Consider the following 20,283-nt stretch of genomic DNA (forward strand, 5'->3'; position numbering starts at 1 on the left):
GGAAGGATGTTGGAGAGAAATGTGTACCCGGACCCAACCACCCCATCACCCCCCTTCCCTGCTGCTGCTGCTGCTGCCCAGCTGGGCTCTGATCTGCTCTTCCACCCCCAGACCCGCTGCTCTAGTGTTCATCCCACCCTCTGGAAAACAGAGGCGAGAGATGTGGGAGGGTTTTCACTAATAAAAACTTCTTAAATCCCAGCGCTTAACCCACAGATCCCCACCCCCTCAATTCCCCAGGCATGGCCATGCAGTGTGGTGGGCATCGGGGATGGGGCAGCCGGGACCAGGAGGTACCCCGGGGTGTGGGGAAGAGGCACGGCAGCTCGGTGCCCCCCAGCTCTGCTCCTGAGACTGCCTCTTACCATAAAGCAGTGGATAAGCAGCGAGGCCTGCTGCTTAACGGGGACGGTGGCAGCATGCAGCTGGCTTAATAAAGATGCTCCTGCCTGGTGCCAGGCGGTTAAGTGATAATTAACCAGGTGCTCGGGAAGGTGGTGCTGGAAGCCAGCCCTGTGCTGCTGCTGCAGGGTAGAGGGCTGAACACCCACCTCTGTGCACCCAGATCTGTGGATGCCTTGGCTGGGGACATGTGCACCCAGAAACGGGCTGTTCCGCACCCTCAGGACTGAGCGAGGAGGCCAGGGATGAGACCCTGGGCAAGCCAGGGGTGGGAGTACAGGGAAGCTTTGGGTGCTTTTAGGTGTAAGGAGCTGCGAAGCCATCTGCCTGACACCTTCACCACCAGTAGCCATCTTTGTCTGCAAGAGTAAATATTGCTTTACAGGTGGGGAAACTGAGGCAGCGAGTGAGCAAGACCGACATGTTTCTGCAGCATTAGGTATTGATGAAGCACTGGAATGATCTGGCAGCGTGGGCAGGGAGGTCTAAGCACCGTTGCCCAAGGGATGAGGTGGTTCAGGGCAATCTCAGAGAGATGCACCCACTGCAGCAGAGGAGAAGAAACTGAGCGGCACCGGGTAGGGGGAGGCACCCACGGGAGCAGCAGAGAGGAGCTGTGCAGGCTGGGACCCTCCCGCTCAGCTCGGCACCGGGGAGCTGAGCCGGGGCTGGAAAAATAAGGCTGGAAGAGCAGGCGAGAAATGTGGGAGGGTTTTGACTAATAAAGACAAGACTAAGGGAAGAAACAACACCGGGCTCCAAGTGGGCAAAAGGCTGCTGAGAGAGGAGGGAACGATCCTGCCTCCAGGCCCTCGGGATAGAGGAAGGAGACCGTGGGTGTAAACTGTGGCAAGGGAAATTTGGGATAGATCCCAGGAGAAACGCTTCAGGGAGGAGAGAGGCACATCTCCAGGGAGATGCGGAGGTTGGTTCCACCCTGGGGTCCGTAGGGTCGGAGGGGTTTGGGGTCAGGTCCATCCAAGGCTGATCCAGCACTGCACACCCTGTGCGGCTGCAGCCAGGCTGGCCAGGGCACATCTGGTGCCAGCCTGATTCAGCCCACCTGGACCAGCTGAATGAGTAGATGTGGGACTTGGCCCCTTCTGCGTGGGTGGGAGGTCGGGGAAGATACCAGTTCAGCTCCCAGCTCACTGGGATGCGCCTCCAGGGATGGCTGGGCCATCCGTGGCCACCGCGACCGCTTGCAGGCTGTGTGAAACAGAGCACTTGTCAAGTCCCTCCTGTACATCGTATTATATTTATTACATTATATTCTATTTATTAGATTATATTATACTTTATTATATTATTAGAGCTGTCAGGCCAAGCACTTCAAGGCTGGAACCATCAGCTTCATAGTTGCTTGGGCAACCTTAGCCTGTCCCCTTGGACAATGGATGGGACTGCGGGAAAAGCATCGCGTGCGACTGTGGCATTAGAGACGCTGTCACAGGCACAGCCGGTGGCACCAAGGGTGACAAAGCCCCGGAGCGACTCCGGGCGCGCGGTGACAGTGTCACCCAGGGCGGGTGGGGAGGGGTGGCCAGAGCAGGCAGCGAGGGGCATCGGGCAGCAGCTCCAGGGGGATGCAGGGGAGGCAGCCTGCCTATGTGGTGGGTGGGGGTGAGGGTGGGGGGCGCAGCTACTGCGGACACGCCTGTCCGCAGCGGGTGCAGGGCGAGAGGGGCATGTGCGTGTCGAGACATTCGGTCCCTCGTGGGTGCGACGGGGGGTGCGCGTCGCCGCAGGGTGCAGGGGGTGCGTTCAGACGGGCAGGGCAGCGTCTCCACGCGTGGGGCAGCAGGAAAGGCAGGCCCCGGTGCACCGAGCTGCCCTCCCGCCTCCTGCCTCGCCAGGCCCAGCACGGAGCAGCGGGGGGGCTGCAGGCACCTGCCCCAGCCCCGGGTGGGCTTCGTGGGTCTGACCTCATCGCCACCATACACCCCCGCGGTGACATCACCGGGAGCCACCGGCCCCGCCGGGAGCGGGCAGGGAGGGGGCCGGGCCCCCGGGCGGGGCCGGGGGGCTGCGAGCGGGCGGGGCCGGGCCGACCCCCCGGGGCCGCGGCCACGCCGGGGCGGGGGCGGCAGGGCGTGGCTTCGAGCCGGGGGCGGGGCTTGCGCGGAGGGGGCGGGGCTGCGCGCCTTGGGGGCGGGGCCCCCTCGCGGGGGTCTCCCCTGCCCGCTCCGGCGGGGGCGTGGCCGCGGGGGGCGCGGGGGCGTGGCCCGGAGTAAAGGGGCGTGTCCCAGCGCCAGCCCGCGGCGGCGGCGGCGTTGCCCGGGGTGACGCGCGGATGCAGCCGGTACCCCTGACGTCACCCGCGGGGAGGGGTCCGCTCCCCCCCGGCCCCCCCCCCGGCCCCCCCCGCCCTCCGCGGAGCGTCCCGCCGGCGCCGCGCCAATAGGCGGGCGGGGGGGGCGTGTCCGCCGGGCACCTCCCGCCAATGAGGCGGCGGCGGCGGCTCGGGGCGACAATGGGGGGCGCCCGGGGCGCACGTGGGGCCGCCGCCGCCGGGGGTGCGCGGCCCGGGGTTAGGGGAGGGGAGGGGGGGAGCGCGGTGCCGGGGCGCTCCGCTCCGCTCCGTCCCGCCCCGCCGCTGCCCCGTGCGGCGCTGGGGCACTCCCCTCCCCCGCCCTCCTCCCGCCCCTCCGGGCCCTCCCCCTGTGTCACGGCGGCGCCCGCATTCGGGGACGGGCACGGCGGAGGGAGGGAAGGAAGGAGGGAGCGAACGAACGAACGAACGAACGGCGGCCGCCCCAGCATGTGGCCCGCCCGCGCCGTGGCGGCAGCGCGGCGGCGGCGGCGGCGGCGGGCAGGTGCGCGGCCGCTGAAACGGAGCGGGGGGGCGTAGGGGCGGGGAGCTGCCCGCCGCCCGCCCGCCCGCCGCCGCCCTCGCCCGGCGCTGTCAGGTGCGTGCCGCCCGCCAGCATGGCTCCGCCGCGCCGCCGGACTTAGCGCCGGGCCGCCCGCCGCGGCCCCGAGCCGCCCGGGGGGGGAGGCTGAGCGCCCGCCGTGCCCAAGGCTCCCCCCTCCATCTCCATCCCGCTTCTCCCCGCCCAGGTGCCCCGCCGCCCGGCTCCGGAGTACGCCGGTCCCCGGCCGAGGATGCCGCCCGCCGCCGGTCGCTCCGGTTCATCTGTTGCTGCCTGACCGCGCCGCCAGCCCGGTGCAGCCTCCGACGATGGATGCGGCAGCCCCCGCGCCCTGCCCGCCCGCAGCCGCCCCGCTGCCTATTGTGCCGGGAACGACTCCGGAGCTCCGCGGCTGGTAAAAAAAAAAAAAAAAAAAAAAAAGAAAACAACAAAAAAAACCCCAACCAAACCAAAAACCAACTCCCCCGTCTCGCCCGGGGCTGGAGAGGCGACCGATGAATATGCAGCATCCCCCTCGGCTCGTCTCTCCCGTTAGTCTCCCGTTTCCCGGCGCGGAGCCGGGCAGAGCCGCCTCCTAGAGCTCCGCCGGACTTCGGGCTGCACCCCCGCCGCCTGCGCCCCTCCAGGACCCGGGCGCACGGAGCGGCTCCTCCTTCCCTTCTCCCCCTCCATCCGAGCTTGGAGCCTTTCTTCGCACTCCTCTCCCTCTCGTGTTTTTGGGTTTTTTGATTTTGTTGTATTTTTTTTTTGGGTGGAAACCGACAGTAACTCCGGGAAGGGGGTTGTTTTGGAGGGGGGTGGGGGGGAGCGGCGGGGAGGGGACCATGGAAGAAAAGCTCCAGGCGCATCAGGTGGAGATCGACCCGGATTTCGAGCCGCAGAGCCGGCCCCGGTCCTGCACTTGGCCTCTCCCCCACCCCGACTTCGCGGCGGAGGAGGAGGATGGGGGCGCGGCGGGAGGACCCCCGGCGCTGGCGGCCGGCGGCGGGGAGGGAGCCGAGAACGCGGCGGCCCCGGCGGAGCGCAGAGCCGCCACCGCCGCCTCCCTGCCGCCCCCCGGCGCGGACGTCGGGCAGCTCCGCAAGGCCAAGACCTCCCGGAGGAACGCCTGGGGCAACCTCTCCTACGCCGACCTCATCACCAAAGCCATCGAGAGCTCGCCCGAGAAGCGCCTCACCCTCTCGCAGATCTACGACTGGATGGTGCGATACGTCCCTTACTTTAAGGATAAAGGAGACAGCAACAGCTCCGCCGGCTGGAAGGTACCTGACCCCCCCGACCCCAACCCCAGCACAACTTTCCCCCCTGCTCCCAAAGGCGCGCCGGGGCTTGGATGCTTCCCCTGGGGCAGCCGGAGCTCGGCCCTGGCTGGGGGCTTGGGGGATCCCCGCTTTCCTCGTGGTTGGAGGGCTGGGGGGGGGGAAGGGGCTCGGTCAAGTTTTGGGGAGAGCCGGTGCCTCGCGGCGTTGCGCGTTGGAGCCCGGGTGATCTCGTCCCCGGTTCGCCCGCCGGGCTCGGGCAGAGTGGGCACGGCAGAGCCGGAGCGCCGGTGCCGCCATCCTCCCCGGGGCGCTTGGGGAGAGGGGATGGCGGCGGGCGGGGGGGTCGCGGCCGCCTCTTCCGCTGCCCTGCGAGCACCGGGCTACGGTGAATACCAATCCTCCCGCCAACGGCTCTGCCTGTCCCTGCTTGCGGCCCCCCCAGCCGGGCAGGCTCCCGGCGTGCCCGAGAGGACAGCCGGAGGGGGAGGGCTGTCCCCAAACAGGTGTCTCCGGGCTGGCTTTTCCCCGGTGCGTCTCCCCTGTCTCACCCCCGCCTTCCCCAGGGGCCGCGTCCCCCTCCTGGGGGGCCACGCAGGCGGCACACGGCCCCCGCGCCGGCTTTCCCCGGCTCCGCTCCCGGCTGGCACTGGGGGCTTCTCGGAAATGCCAGGCGCGGGCAGTTCTCCCCCCCTCCTCGCTCGATGCGACCGGGCGATGCATCGCACCGACCGTCCCGGCACCGGGCGAGGGTGCCGGGTCCTGGCGGGGGGTCACACCGGCCCCTGCCCCTCCGGGAGACGCTCGCCCGGTTCCGCGCTGGGAAGGGGGAAGAGATCGGCTGTGTCCAGATGGTGTCAGTAAAAAGGAGACGGTTTCTCTTAAGCCCTCCCCTAAGCCCTGTCACCTCCAGTGTGATTAGTGTGTAACGAGCTTTCGGGGGCTCTAACACCAGCCTGCGGTCCCGCTACGGCGTGCCCCGGCTCCATTGGAGGCGGCCGGACCCGGCCCGCCTTGAGGGGGTCCTTCTTGGGTGCAAACGGGGTTCTTTTGGGGCAGGGAGGCCGGACTCTGTCTGTGGCACTTGTGGCCGGGCCGTGGGAGCTGGTGTAGCGTGGAGGCTGGGTGTCCTCGGTATCCTCTCTGCCTTGCCCTACTCGTGATGGGTGGGCAGGGGGCAGCTGGTGTCCCCCTGTGTGGAGATTCACTGGGGGCTGTGCAGGTGGCAGGAGGTGGTGGTTGCGTGGGGGCCTCTCAAACCTCCACCTGGGGTGAGACCTGCATGGCCTTGGGCACGCGCTGGCAGAGAAGGTTCTCCCCAAGGCTCACAGCTGCTGGGGACAGTGGGGGGCACGCACCGATGGGGCCTGGGACGTGTTGGGGAGGTTTGTCAGGGCTCTGGACTGGTGACTGGGAGGGCTGGGATGAGAAGTGAAGGGATTCCCAGGCAGCCGTGTGTGTCGCTGGGGTGTGGGATGCTTGGGGATCCCCCCAGCCGAGCGTCCCTGAAGGGCAGCCCAGGGGAGTGAGGGCGAAGGGATGGAGCTGTGAACAAATTTACATGCCTGGCCATGGCCGGGCAGAAGTGGGGAAGGGGCATTCTCATGTCTTCAGGCACTGGCACGTGAGCCAACGCCATCAAGCGAAACCCTCCCTGGGTGGGAAGGATCCCGGCCGGGGACGGCAGGGCCAGCAGCCGTCCTTGTCGCAGGCGGATGCTGGGGTTTGATCCACCCATGGCTTGCGCGGGACGGAGGAGTGACCCGTGCCCTCTCTGGGCATGCCAGGGCTTGCACAGGGGACAGTGGCAACACGCGGGTGTGTCTGTGTGGGTGTGCAAGGTGGCACAGGCTTCCCATCCCGCCTACGCCAGCACTGGCTTTTGGCCCCTGGGCGAGGACAGGCTGTGACGGCAGCGTCGCCTCCCTGCATCCATCCTGGCAGAGACGACCCTTGAGGACATCCTCTTGGGAAAGCAGCAGTGGCCTTTCCCCATGTCAGCTGTCACCCGGTGGGTCCCCTGATGTGTCCCAGAGCCGCGGGAGGTCCAACATCTTCTCCCAGCAAAGCCTCCACCAGGGAGCGTGTGGGAGAAACGTGGGTTATTCAGCCCTGTCCCTTGCCCTCTGCACCCTTCCTGGTGTCCCTTGTTCCTTGGGGTAGGAATGGTGCCTGGCCTGCATCCCCATACTGGCACTGCCTGGGGTGCTGCCAGTGGAGTTCGGCCACCTGGCATGGGGTTTGGTGGCTTTCTCAAGGGGGCTGTGTCCCTGGAGGCTTCGTAATGCATCATGTGTGAGGGGGGAGGACAGGCTCAGGGTCCAGCTGCTGTTGGGCACAAAGGGGCGTTTGTAGGGGCTGCTCGCTCAGATGGGCTCACCGGGGTGCACCCTGGGATGGGATGATCTCCACCTTCCTGGCCCATCTCTGGGTCAGAGTAGCTCCACCGTGGCTCTGCCTATCTTCCCCTGTGCTGCGGGCTTGTGGCTCTGCTGCCCGAGCTGCACTGCCGCCACCTGCTCCCTCCTGGCCGCCCCCCTTGCCCCTGCCTTGGCACTGTGGCTTAAACCTCCCAGCCCAGCCCAGCACTCGGCTGGCCGCAGGGCAGACAGGAAGGCTAAGGACTGCCCAGCAAAACGCCCTGCCTGACCCGCCTGCACCCTGGGCCTGTCCTGATGCTGTGGATGCCCGATGCCCAGCTGGGACTGGGGGCACGAGGACTGGCAAGAGCCCAGGGTGAGAAGCGGCATGCAGGGGTCTCATCGGACACCAGCATGTCAGGGGTTAAACACCTTCCCCACAGTCCCATGTCCCTCCTGGCTGTCCCCTGGACCCCCTGGGCACATCCTTCCCTGGGGCAGGCTGGCAGCTCCTGGTGCCGAGGGAGCACCGGAGCGTTGGGCAGTCAATTTTGTGGTAACGAGCTGCTGGCGGCTTATTAAAGAGCCCCTGGAGATGCCACGTCCCTCCTGCCCCAGGCCTGGGAGAAGCATGGCGGATTTAAAGCGTTTCATTACCCAGCACAGTGGTGTCGGAGGGGGGTCTTGGGTAATGGGCTGCTCCTTTAATTAGCTCCTTCACAGCCTTCCTGTGCCAGGGAAAGCGGGACGACGGAGGTCTGGGAGCCTGGCTGAGGGCACAGCATCCCCATGGGGCACTGGCTGTGCTGCTGGTGGCCCGGTAGGATTTCTCCAACCCCGTCCTGCCCTGCTCCAGCACTGGGGGGACTTTCCCAGCACGACCCCTTCCCGCATCTAGCCAGCTGTGGGGATGCTGCACCCACACCTGGCTGTGGTGTTCGATGTGTCTGTTGGGAATATGGTCTCCCAGACTGGTTAGTTCTCTCTCTGAGGGGAAGGATGCTGGCACGGAGTGCGTTTTGGGGTGTCAGGCCTCTCCTTCCCCACGAAGCTGCGGGTTGCATTACGTAGTTTTATGGCAAGGTAAACTGAGGCACAGTATCTAAACACCTTGGCTGTACTCAGCATTGAGACCAGGACCCAGCCCTGCCTAATGGGGAGGGGGGATGCTTGGGACACGCATCCCCCCCGTGCTCCCCGTGCTGCAGCGGGCTGGGCCGGCACGTTGGGCTCGTGCACCGGGAGCTGCTGCTGCTGCTTCCCGATGCAGGGCAGCAGGCGCCCGTTGACTGACAGTTCTGCTTAATTAGAGAGTTGTTATTTTATCAATTCCAAAGCGCTTGAAGTTTTCTGCTCCAGCTCACGCTTTCCACTTGTTAATGGGAAACCAACACCCTCCGTCAAAAAGACAGCAGCACTGATGCATTTTAAAGGTTTCTGCTTGCTCCGGTTTGACATCCAAAATATAACAATCAAGCAATCAGCTGGTGGATGCCTGTTTGATGCGGCTCTGACAGCGCTGAAAACCTTAATTTCCCAGCCCTCCCCTACACCTCCTCCTCCTTTATATCGCTGGGTCGGTAGTGCGGTGGCTGCTCCTGGCATAGGGGACTGGGGCTGCTGGGTCCTGCCAGCCCCCAGGAGCTGGGAGTGCTGGGGACTGGGGGCTGCCATGCAGACATACCCTCTCCCCTCCTCCAAGTGCCGCCTTCCCCTTGCAGGGCAGGATGGCAATGAATTAGGGAGAAAAAGGGGTGGAAAGAGTGTTTGGGTGGGAGTGTGGTCTGAGTGCCCCTTGCTGCCCAAGGGTTCGGGGTGTGCTGGGGTGCTTCGCCTCCCTTCTGGGCATGGGGATCCCTGAGTTATGGCCAGGGGGGCAGAGCCGTGGCTCTGTCCCGGAGCACAACCTCACCGGGCACAGTAAGAGCATCCTTGAGGGAGCTGCTCGTGGCTCTGTCACTGATGCCACCCCCTGCCCGAGCCCCTGCCCATCCCCTCTTTGATGGGGGCTAATGCATCCGCCTGGGACATTGCCCAGTGCGGCTGGAGAGGATCGAAACCAGTGCCTGGGACTAATGGGGACGACTTTCCCCTTGCAGAGGGCGCCAGCGAGGGAGCGGGTGATACCGTGGGGGAGGGTGGCACAGTGGCAAAGGAGGGAGTTATGGAGTGCCGTGGCTCTGGGGGTGCACGGTGGGCTCGCCCCCATTTGCACTGGGATTGGCAGCGCAGGTGCCAGCCGGCCCCGGGGGGCTCGGTGGAGGGCACGGCCGCGGGGCACCGGGCTGAGCGCGGGGGCTGCGGGTCAGGGCTCCCGTTGGGGCGGTTTGGCTCCGCTCGGCTCCTGTTTTCCCGTCCTCTCCATATATGGAGATTTTTCCAGCGGCGCCGAGAGCCCGATGCTCCCGGAGAGCTGCCCGCGGCCGGGGGCGGAGAGGCCGGGAGAGCCCGGCCGTCCCGGGGGGCCGAGCGGGGCCGGGAGGAGCCGGCGGCTCCTTCACCTCGGGGAAACCCCTCTTCTTCCTCCCCAGACAGCCCCTGGCTGAGCCGCCCTGGCCCTCCGGGCCCCAGGCGGTGCCCGCGGGGTCCCTGGGATGGGAAGTGACCCCCCCGACCCTTTCCCACGGCACGGGCAGGGTCCCCCGGGATGCCGGGCTGGGGTACCTGCCCCTTCAGCATCCCGGGGCCGGAGCGGGGGTCTCCTCACCTGTCCCCGACTTCGCCCGAGCTTTCCCCCAAGCCGCCGCGATGTGTGCTGGTAGTGAGGAATCCCCGGGGCTCCTCTCCTCCTTCCCACCTCATTTTTCTCCAAAACCTTTTGGAGGTTTTCATCTTGCTTCTAATTTTTTTTTTTTTTTTTGCCCCCCCCCCCCCCCCCCCCCCCCCTTCTGGAATCGCTTTTCATGCGGTGCTAACTGCTGAAGTAACACAAACCTGCTAAATGGTCCAGCTTTATGATAGCATAAAAATGATACTACAGCAGTGAGTGGGGCTTTATTAAACCCAAGGGAGAGGCTCCAAATGAACAGCTTGCTCTGCTCTTAGCTTCCCCCCACACTCTCCCCCTTTATTTTTAATAACCGCTGGAATATAAACTACAGTTAAGATCCTGCGGACTAGAAGAGCGCTCGCAGCCCGGCGTCATCTCCGTCTGTCCTCGCACACGGGTCCCTCTGCGCATCCCTCCCACCCACTTGCCCGGTGCTGGGATGGCAGCACCAGCGTCCTGGGCTGGGAAACCAATTTCCTGGTGTTTAGCTTTGTATTTAAAAAGCCTCTTCAATATTTTGCAGGGAGGCTGTGGCCCCAGTGGGTCGGGCAAGGTGCGATGTGGGAGCGAGCTGGAGCTCCTTGGCCCGGCTTCCCACCCCAGTGGGATCCCTGCTGGGATGCTGCTGGCAGCAGGAGATCCCATGAGGTTGGACAACTGTCACCACTGTGTCCTCACACAGGGAGCACGCAGGAAGGGAATCTCTGCTCCCCACTGCCGCAGTGGGGTCTGGGCATGGTCAGACCCCCCAACCCCAGGCTGCCCCCTCCAGCCCTGGGGTCCGCCCCAAGCCCCACTGCTGCTGTGCTCTTGGGTCTCCCGTGGGGATGCTCTGGAGCCAGATATAGGGTCTCCCCCTTGCCCTGCCACCCCACCACACCCCAACTCTGCCTGTGAGGAGGCAGCTGCCTTCCCCCCCCCCCCCCCCCCCCCCCCCCGCACCCACCGGCAGTGGGCTGGCTGCTCCCCGATCGCATTACTTTTAATTAGCCCAACACTTTCCCGTCGGCTCCTCTCTCCTGCTGAAGGTGCCTGATTAGCGCGGAGGTGAAAGGCACTTTGGGTTACGGAAGGACACGCGGAGAGGCTCGCCTGTCTGCCGCTGAAGCTCATTTTGGACAGCATCTGTTCATTATTATGTGGTGCCTTGGCCAGGCGCCAGCCAGGAGGACTGAAAGCCCCGGCACAAAGCTTGCTTTCACCCGCCGTGGGGAGGAGGAGGAGGAGGAGGAAGAGGCAGCCGGTGCTGGGAGGAGGAGGCACGGAGACCCCCAAAGCAGGCCGGCCCCTTCCCTCCCAGCAGGGATATTCCAGTATCCCAAAGCATCCTGAGCTGTTGCTGTGGAGTGTCCAGCCCCCCTGGGACCTCTGGCTGTGCCGTGGGGTGGGTGCAGTGGGGCAGGCAGCTCTGGGGGGTTAGCAGCAGGACGGGGTGATGTTGGGATCTGCATGGCTGGTGACAGCTTTCTCTGGAGGGGGCTTAATCCTTGCCTTCCCCAGCACCCCCCACCACCCCAAGGGATGGTTTTGCATCATGCCAGGGCTTGGCAGCGGGGAGGCTCCCGGGCTTTGCTGCCCACTGGCCCTCTGCGCACAGGTTGATGCCCATCCCTGCCGCCTCCACCACGTTGTTCTCACCAAGGCAGAGTGACGCGGCCTGGCTCATCGCTCTGTCCCCTGAGGACAGAGGTTTCCCAGACAGCCCTGAGTGCTGGCACTGGCGGCATGCAGGGGGATGCCAGGATGGGCATGCCAGCCTCGGCTCTGCTGCCTGGGCTCGCTGGCACAGGCAAACCCTCACCTGCGCCAGCCCGCAGGGCTGGGCAGAGCACGGGTCGCTGCGGGCAGCGGTGCCGCAGGGCGTCCACCGCCTGTGCACGCACGTCTGGGTTCGCACGTGTTCCCTTGCACGCCTGTGCGCGTGCACGCGCGATGCACGTGCGCCGGGCTCGCCACGCGCGCTCCCACGTGCGCTCGCGCCCACGCGTTGCAGTCAGATGCGCGTCGGGTGTGCAAGGGCAGCGCGGGGAAGGACCCTTGGACGCGCCTCGGGCTGCACGGCCCTGCTGGGAGATGGGCTGGTGGCAGCGTGCCCCTGTCCTTGGGGACCAACGGGGACAACGTGGCCTCGCCGCGGGGCAGCGGGTACCGCGGGGGCTTTTGAAGACATGGCTGTGGGTGGGGGGGGAGGGTGAGCTGGGGTGCGGAACAGCCACCTTTGATTTGCTGGGAAAAAAACCCAACAAAACCTACCCAAAAAGAAAAAAACAAAGGGAAAAAAGCCAACCCCAAGAAAGAGAAGAAAGGCGAGGGTTGTTGGGAGCCGCCTGCCACCTGGCGCGGTGCCAGCCCGGGGACGCTCCGGAGCAGACATGCCAAGCTGTAATTGCAGACAGGCTCATTTCAAGAGACGAGACGGTTATTTTTAACTCGCGTTAAGGTAATGCACTGATCTCCTGCCTGCTGGTTCAAAAGTTCAGCATCCCCCCCCACTCCTCCCCAAACCCCCCCTTTGCTTGCCCACACCATACCCGTAACCCCGGCCAGGCTCTGGGTGCCTCCTTGGAAGCCACAGCCCCTTGCCCGTGGCCCCGCGGTCGGGCAGCCTGGTGCTGCCAGACACCCTCACCCCCCCACCCTGGGCCGTCTTTGTGTCTCGGGGGGAGTCTGGCTCCTCTCCTGCGGGACTGGGAGGAGGCTGCAGCCTGGGCCAGCTCCGGGTTACGGAGGAGACGGGTGTCTGCAGTGCGTGCCCAGCCTCGGCACTGCCGAGGTCCCTGAGGGATGGTGCTGGGGGTGAGTGCTGCATGCCAGGATGCCAAATCCAGTGGGAAAGCCTTGCAATGCTGTGGGTGGTGGCACTGCTTGCTTGCCTACGTCCCCAAGCACTTTCCAATCACAGCTCCATGTGCTGGTGACGGTGCCGCCCCAGGGACCACTGACATATCCAGCAGCCGGGCTGGCAGGACTGGCAGGGCAACACGGGGATGGTGGGATGCAGGTTCCCCCTTGGGCATCCCCGCAGCGGAGGGCTGAGCCTCTGGGCCACCCGTCTGTTGGACCAGCCACTGAGCCCGATGCTCCCGGTGCCTCTTGTCAGTGCACACCAAGGACCGTGCAGTCACCTTGGCCATGGCTGGTGGCAGCAGGAGAGCCCAAAAGCCGGTGCAGGGATACATCACTTCTTTTGTCTCTCCTTAAAACATACTGCAAAGTGCCAGGAGAGCTTGGGTGCCCTTTATTCCCTGGGGAGCAGCTTTGCTACCCTGAGACAGGACCCAAGCGGTGCCGAGCTGGCGAGCCTGGGGACAAGCCTGGCACCTGCTCCCCGACCCTCTGCCCAAACCGTCTGAAGCGAAAGTGGAGCAGAAATGCTCCATGACATGTCAGGTTTGGATCTGTAATAGCTGTGACTAATCCGTCACCCCCGTCAGCCTCCCCCCGGCGCTCAGCCGCTGGAGCTGGTGGGAACGAAGGCCCGGGGTGCTCCCGAGCAGGAGCAGCGTGTCCGTCCCCCTGTCCCCAAATGCCCTCTCGCCCTGGTTCGTGGCGTCAGCAGTTTGCCAGACGGCCGGGAACTCCCTGCGTGGCTGAGATGTCTTTTGTCCTCGGCTGTCGCATGGCCAGGACCGCCAGCTGCAGGTGTTTCGCTGCTCCCCCTTCCCGCTGCCACGGGTTCGGCATTTCCCTCCCATCGGATGTAGCTGCTTTTTGGCAGGAATGCTGAAGTTCGGGGTGGGGGGGGACACCTGAGGGGAGCTGAGACCTGATGGCCACGTTTCGTGGTGTTTCGCTGTTCGCCCGGGCTCGTCGCTGACCCCCGTGGCTGCTCATCGTCTGCCGGAGCTGACAGATCAGGGGAATAACCCGACTGCCCCAGCGGTGAATTGTGGGGCCATTACCTGGAATGAGTTCAACAAGGCTGGCACGACGCGGGAGCCTTACTGGGATCATTCCTGGACTGCGAACCTGCCAAAACGGGGCACATCTCCAGCCCGGCGGGGCGGCCGGCTCCGTGGGGGGAGCTGCTCCGCCTGACCCATCCGCTGCTCCCCATCCTCCCATGCGATGGGGAGGGCAGTCTGCCATCCCCTCTGTGTGCGGGGACGGGGAGCGGAGGGGGCCCGGGGGCTGTGTGGGCACCGTTGACTCCATTCTGGCATCTGTCAGCGCTGGCAGGAGCGGGCACCGCATCCGTGTGTGCACTGAGGTGTCGAGCATCCCTGGAGCCTGCCTGGGATCTCGGATGTGTTTGGTGGCACGGGATTAGGAATGCCCAGCGCAGCCACTAAGGGTGGGAGAGCTGGGGGGCCCACGACTGGCACCGTGCTTGGCACCGTGCTTGGGACCACGTTTGTGACTTCCTTTAGCAGCAGATCCATTGGCTCCTTCCTCCTGCGGGTGCAGGGCCCCGGGAACCATCCCGTCCCGCTGCACAGCCGGTCGGATGCTGCCGAGAGCCGGCGGCTGCGGGTTTCGGCAGGATGAAGGACAAGTCGGCAGCTCCGCATCGCCGTGCCAGCGGGTTCGGGCAGCCGGGACCTGCTGTCATCTCCTGCCCGCGGCCCGCCCGGCCGGCAGCCGGCCCTCGCGCCCTCCCTGCCCCAGGTGGAGAGCGCGTGCGGGATGCAGGGAAGGAATTAACGAGCTCGCCGAGCGACAGGCTCATAAATTTCGGGTTTTTTTTTTTTTTTTTTTTTTTTTTTTTATCAGACTGTCAAACCTATGCCTGTCCCAGGGATGTAAGACAGCATTTTATTGCTGCCTGCTTGATGGTTGTTCCCTTCTCCTCTGCGGCTGTGATTTATCTCTGCACTTTGCGCTGATTGGATTAGAAGTTTAAATGCTAAGGGTGCATAACAATATATTTTTCTTATTAATATTAAAAAATCATTATTGGATTTTTTATAGTTCTGTTTTGAATTGAATCCCCTTGCTTGATTTATTCTCTCTCCCAGAGTAGAATTTAATGCTAATAGGAACAATCATTGCTTTGTTTTGAATCTTTGACTGTTTGGAAAACTTTCCCTGCAAAGGGAAATTACAGCATTATTAAGAGTCCATTAAAAGAGGGTTTGCCCGTTCCTGGCTCTTACCTGTGAGCTGGAGAGAAAACAAAAAAGCAAAAACAAAGAGTCTCTTTCGCAGGGCTTTCTGCTTACACCCCTCTCTAGGTGTAATGCAATTATCATGCCAATTATTGTAATCAGCTCGATTCTATCGCAGGTGTTAATCGCAGGTCCCGTCGGTTTGATTTCTTGCGGGACGCCGGGCGCGTGTCGTGGCGGCGGAGCGCGGACCCTGTGCACGGGCGATGGGGACCGTGGGGCTGCTCCACTTCCCGCCGGATTTTATATTTTAAAGGCAAATATGAGAAGCACGACGGCAGCCCCCGGCTGATGCCCTTTGCAGCCTGGCCCCGGGGCTGTGGGGGTACCAAGCAGCGGGATGGAGGATACTGGATTTCCACCCTTCAAACTGGTGCGGAGGCTGTGCAGTGCCTCTGCCTGCCCACAGGGACCCACCGTCGCCCACCTAACGCCGTGCCGGCCCCAGGTCCCACCACATCCCTCCAGTCATTCCCGGTGCGCCTCATTTTCAGGCAGCTGCCTGCAACCCGCACGGCTCCGGCTGGGCACGTGCTCCATGGGCAGCCCTGGAGAGCAGAAGTGGGCGGGCAGGTGGGAACGGGGCAAGGGCTGGGGAAGGGGGGCATGATGCCAGGCAGCTTGAGACGTGCCCAGGCTCTGCGCACGGTACTGGGACGGGTGCAACGGCGACGGGAGCTGCGCCAGGCTTGGCAGGTGGCCGGCATGGTTGGCAAAGGGAGCGCAGCCTGCCCGGGCATGGCTGGGCAGGCCTGGTCAGCTGCGTCCCCGGGGAGCGCCAAGGCAGAGCAGCGAGGCTGGGGTGTGGGGCAGCTGCCGGGGTGTGGGGCGGCTGCGGGGCGAGGTGGGAGCGGCAGGAATGTCAGCCCGAGGCACGCCGGGTCTGTGTCCACACGTGCCGCCCTGCACCATGCTAAGCCACCACCCCGCACCCCAAAACCTGCACCCTGCTCCCCAAAGCCTGCATCCTGCGCTCCAAAACCTGCACTCAGTATCCTGCACCTTGTTCCCCAAAATTTGCACTGTGCTCCCCAAACCCTGCACTCTGCACCCCAGAACCTGCACCCCCCACCCTGCACTGTGCATTGTGCTCCCCAAACACTGCACCTTGCATCCTGCACTGCAAAACCTGCACCCTGCACCCTGTACCCTGCACCCTGCACCCTTAAACCCTGCCCTGTGCACCTTGCACCCTGCCCAGACCCCCACTTAGACATTGCTGATTGCAAACCTCTACCCACACCCACTGTGCACCCCTGAACCCACACACCCAGAAACCCACCTGTGCTTGCTGGACACCCTGTACCCGCACCCCACCTCCCTCCTACCCCCACCCAGCCCACCCCATACATGGAGCTCATCTACCCACCGGGCCCTCCCTGCTCACCTGGGGGTGCTGGGGCTGGCAGGAGGTGCAGGCAGGGGGGGGCTGCAGGCAGGAGGATGCCCTTCCACCCTACACCATGGGCTTGGCTTTCCCCAGAGCTGCCAGACCCCTGCCCTCTGCCCCGTGCATCCTGTCCTTGGTGAGATCTGCACCTTGAAGTCACGGCTCGGGCGCTGCCACCTGCTCTTTGGTGGTATTCCCGATTGCTCCAGTGCACCCCAGGCACTGGGAAACTCCATTTTCCCAGGTGACTGAACATGGGTGGTGATGCCCTTGAGCCTCGGTGTGCTCAGCTCTGCCTCCCTGACCCCTCTGTGTTCTGCAAAGAGCATCACCTGGGGGGGGATCCCCTGTCCTCCCTCACCCCAAGGCATGCCAGCATGGGCGGGATGTGCACCCCCCAGGGCTGTGGGGGTGCAGTGCCATCCCTCAGGGAGCACCCTCTGCTGTGACGGGGTGGGGGTCCCCAGCACACCTCTGCTGCCTGGCCCATGCTGGTGTTGAGGGGCGTCGGGCGAGCACTCCCGCTCACCCCGCTTTCCCACCGCGCGCTGCCAAGCCTGCAAATAGGGTGTTGGGTTTTTTTCCACCGCTGGCAACGCTGTGGCAAACGCACGCGGCGAAGCAGCAGCCCTCGGTGTATTGAGAAAATGCCAGACGGGTGTGTCGGATGCTGGGCTGAGGTGGGGGGGCTAACCCAGCCAGGCCGGGGGGCTCGGCTCACTCTGGGGATGGGGCGAGGAGGTGCTGGATGGACCCCTCCAGCTTGTCATTTTGGGGAGATGCTTACTCAGAGGGGGTCCAGCCACCTCCCCGTTGCCACTGGGACAGCACTGTGGGGCACATGTGTGCCCCCCCTTTCCCTGTGCTGGCAGGTGGCAGCGGGCACAGCCTCAGCGAGGCTGCCGGTACCCGCACAGCATCCCTGGCTTCCAAGTGACGTGTCCTTAGGTGTCCTCCCACGCACCGGCACCGGCTGGCTGAGGTTTCCTGTGCCCCGTTGATGGGATCCCGGCGGTAGGATCCGCTCGCCCTCCGTGCGTATTTTTTGGCTGACCCCCTCTTGTTTTTGCTCCATCCTGGAGCCCGAGCACACCAGCCAAGGAGCGGCTGTGCAGGGAGGCTGCCTGCCAGGCCGCAGGATTTATGGCAGCAGCAGCCCCGCGTTGGGCTTGTGGTGGCAGCTGTGGGTTTTGAGGTGGGGGCCTGGCATGGGGGGACGCAGGGGGTACCCCTGGGATGCACTGCGGGGTCCTGGCAGGGACCTCTGTGCCCATCCTGCTGCCTGTGCCCAGGAGGCAGGGACATGTCTCTGTGACCATGTGGGGCTCGGTGGGGGTGACCCCACTGCTGGGGTTTGGGGACCATGATGGAGAGACGTGGGGTACAGTGCTGTGGGAAGACCGGGGTGCAGTGCTGGGAGATTTGGGGTAGGGGACTATGAAACGTGGGGTGCTGCAGCTGCCACGGGGCAGCAAGGGGAGACGTGGGGTGGGCAGTGCTGGCACTGGGGCCAGCCTGGCTCCCCACAACTCCCAGTTTAACCAGCAAGGCCCCAGCAAGGTATCCAGCTGTGGGGGTCCAGGGCAGGGCCCTGTGGCCCCCGCCCAGCTGAGACCCACAGGTGGTTCGTCAACACGGGGGCAGGATGCCCGGCATCTGCTCCTGCCTTGCTGGGGCATCCCCATGGTGGCACAACCCCAGGGAGATGGGGCCAGTGGTGGTCCCCAGGACCCCTCTCCCTGCCCGCAAGCCCTCTCGGCAGCACGAATCCTGCTCCTGCCTGCAGAGAATGAGCAGAACCAGGGGGCTCCTGTAATTATCATCACAGTCTGAATAATTCATAGCAGCATTACTCTGGCAGAGCCTCTCCCCGCCACGCCGCCTGGCAAGCACCACTTGGCTTCGGGGGTGCCATGGGGGGCGGGGGGAGGCTGGCTGGGGTGGTGGGATGGGACAAAGGGGTGTCTGTTGGGGATGGAGGGGTGAGTTGGTGCGCATGCCCGCAGGAGCATCATCATCCTCCCTGCTGCTCCGCCACTCTGCATGCCTCAGTTTCCTCCTTGTCACCATGCCAGGGATGCTGGGGCGAGCAGGATGGACAAGCAGGTTCTTTCACTGCCTGGCTCAGGACACCCCTTTGTATTTGGGGCGTGTGTGTGTGTTTTTGCACAAGCACACAGCACCCCACTCCCTCCAGCCATTCCTGCAGGGCTGGATTTACCCCAGGGGGATCGAGACCTCCCCATCCAGGCAGGGTCCAGCTGCGGAGCCAGAGGCTCCCGACCCCGGGAGCAGCGAGGGGTTAAACGCAATAAAACCGGTGTGAAACTTTTGGCTGGGGAGCTGCGAGGCAGAAAGTGCATTTGTAGCCGCAAGTGGCCGCCTTGAAGACGATCCAGATCTGTCTGGGAGCCGTCTGCTGCTAAAACCCTTTGATCCACTTACTTCTCCCCGGGGAGCTCCCTGCAGCTCTGGTGCTAATGCCCCCGTGGCGACAGGGGCTTAGCTGGCAGACGGATGCAGGAAAGACCCCCCCACCCCTCCACCACCACCTCCTGCTGCCAGGGAGGAAAGCAGCCGCCAAAAAAAAAGAGGAACCAAAAAAAAAAAAAATAAAGAGGGGCTTTGGGATACAGGAGCGATGGCACAAGGCTGGATCTGTGGGGTGTTGGGGGGTGGGAGCTGTTCCCAGGTTGGGGTGTGAGGGGATGGAGGGATGGAGGGAGTGTGGCTGGGTGGGTGCCGTGGTGCCAGGGCTTGGGGGGGATGTGTGTGTGGGGGGCGTAGTGCTCTCAAGGGGGGGGGTTTGCATCTCTGGTGGCTCCCCAGGACTGTAGATTTGGGGGCTCCCAGCCCTGTGGCCACCTTGCCCCAGTGCAGGGCCACGGTGGCTCAGTGTGGGGCCATGTGCATGGCTCGATGTGGGGCCACATGCATGTCTCCGTGCAAGGGCGTACCACTTGGCAGCCAGACCCACCGGTGATTTTGGGGGTGCTCAGGACCCAGAGTGGCTCTGCTCGGACAAGCGTGTCCTTCTGCCTCCCTGCTGAGCCCTGGGAGCAGGATGCAGCCCTGCCCGAGCTGGGGACCTGTGTGAGGATGCTCGTGGGGATGCGATTCCTGTTCATCCTCATTCTTTATGGCCCCACAGCCTGGATTTGTGGGGCAGGAGGACCAGCCTCGTGCCCAGCTGTGCCTGATCCCGATGTGTGTTTGTACCCATTCCCAGTGTCCACGGCATTGGGATCACCGTGCCGGATGTGCTGTGCCAAGCCAGCAGGCAGGGGGATGGCTCTTGGGGTCAGCGAAGGTTTGAGTTGTGGGGAGCTGGGTTTCGAGGCAGTAGGGCAATGTTTACTGGTGGGGAGGTTTTTTTTCTACAAAGAAGAAGAAAATTTGTATCAACCAGCCCAGATAGCCAATTGGCTGACCGGGGTTAGGCAGGAAAACTGGCAGCACTGGGCAGCCAGGAGCCAGCTCCCGCAGGGTTAAACGACATAGCAGCAGTTTTGGGTCGTAGTGATTACTTTGCTTTTACTATAGGGAGCGTTTAAAGACTGGGAAGCTGAAATAAGCTGCTGTACCGGACCTCAAATATTCATTTTCCAGATGACTTGAGGGATGTGCTCAGCCCTCCTGCGTGGGCAGCTCTGCGTCCTGCCCTCCCCAGATCCCCAGCACCGATGGGTTCCACCCCTGTGGCAGTGGTGGTGGGTGTCCCCAGGGGTCCTGAGAGGGAGATAGTGTTGTACAGCCGGGACAGCATCAGCGTGGGGACCGATGGGGCTGGCACGGGGCTGAGCCCTGCAAGGGGGGAGACGTTGGCATGTACCCTGTGATCCGCGTAACGCATGCGAGCGAGTTATGGATGGACCCGTTAACCACAGGCTGCAGATCTGTGCATGGAGCAGGATGAGGCCGTGGGTGCGAGAAGGGACGCGTTGTGCTCCCTCCTCCTGGGGAATGGTGTTTGTGCTCTGGTGGGTACCTGATGCTGCCTGCGGTTTCGGAGATGCTGGGCTGCCCTGCCAGCAGGATGGCATCGCCTCTGCCGCTGCCAGCAGCCCTGGCCATGCTCACGGGGAAGGAAAAAGCCGTCAAGGTGATGACGGAGCCATGGG

The 20,283-nt window shown here is 64.1% G+C and overlaps 1 protein-coding gene across 4 annotated transcripts in view; it reads left to right on the forward strand.

Moving 5' to 3' along the window:
* The first annotated feature begins 4,099 nt into the window (after positions 1 to 4,099).
* The window catches only part of FOXO6 (forkhead box O6), a 36,426-nt gene continuing 20,242 nt past the window's right edge, over positions 4,100 to 20,283 (forward strand). The window contains exons 1-2 of one of the 4 annotated variants that reach the window (XM_086626114.1): positions 4,130 to 4,209; positions 4,315 to 4,537. In XM_086626114.1, coding sequence (XP_086482240.1) covers positions 4,475 to 4,537 — 63 coding nt within the window. In that variant the 5' untranslated portion in view covers positions 4,130 to 4,209; positions 4,315 to 4,474. Of the gene's footprint in view, positions 4,538 to 20,283 lie in introns of all 4 variants that reach the window. The other 3 variants (XM_086626112.1, XM_086626113.1, XM_086626111.1) reach the window with 3 other exon arrangements.

The sequence above is a fragment of the Tauraco erythrolophus genome, chromosome 24, assembly GCF_009769465.1.
Source record: "Tauraco erythrolophus isolate bTauEry1 chromosome 24, bTauEry1.pri, whole genome shotgun sequence".
Lineage (NCBI taxonomy): Eukaryota > Metazoa > Chordata > Aves > Musophagiformes > Musophagidae > Tauraco > Tauraco erythrolophus.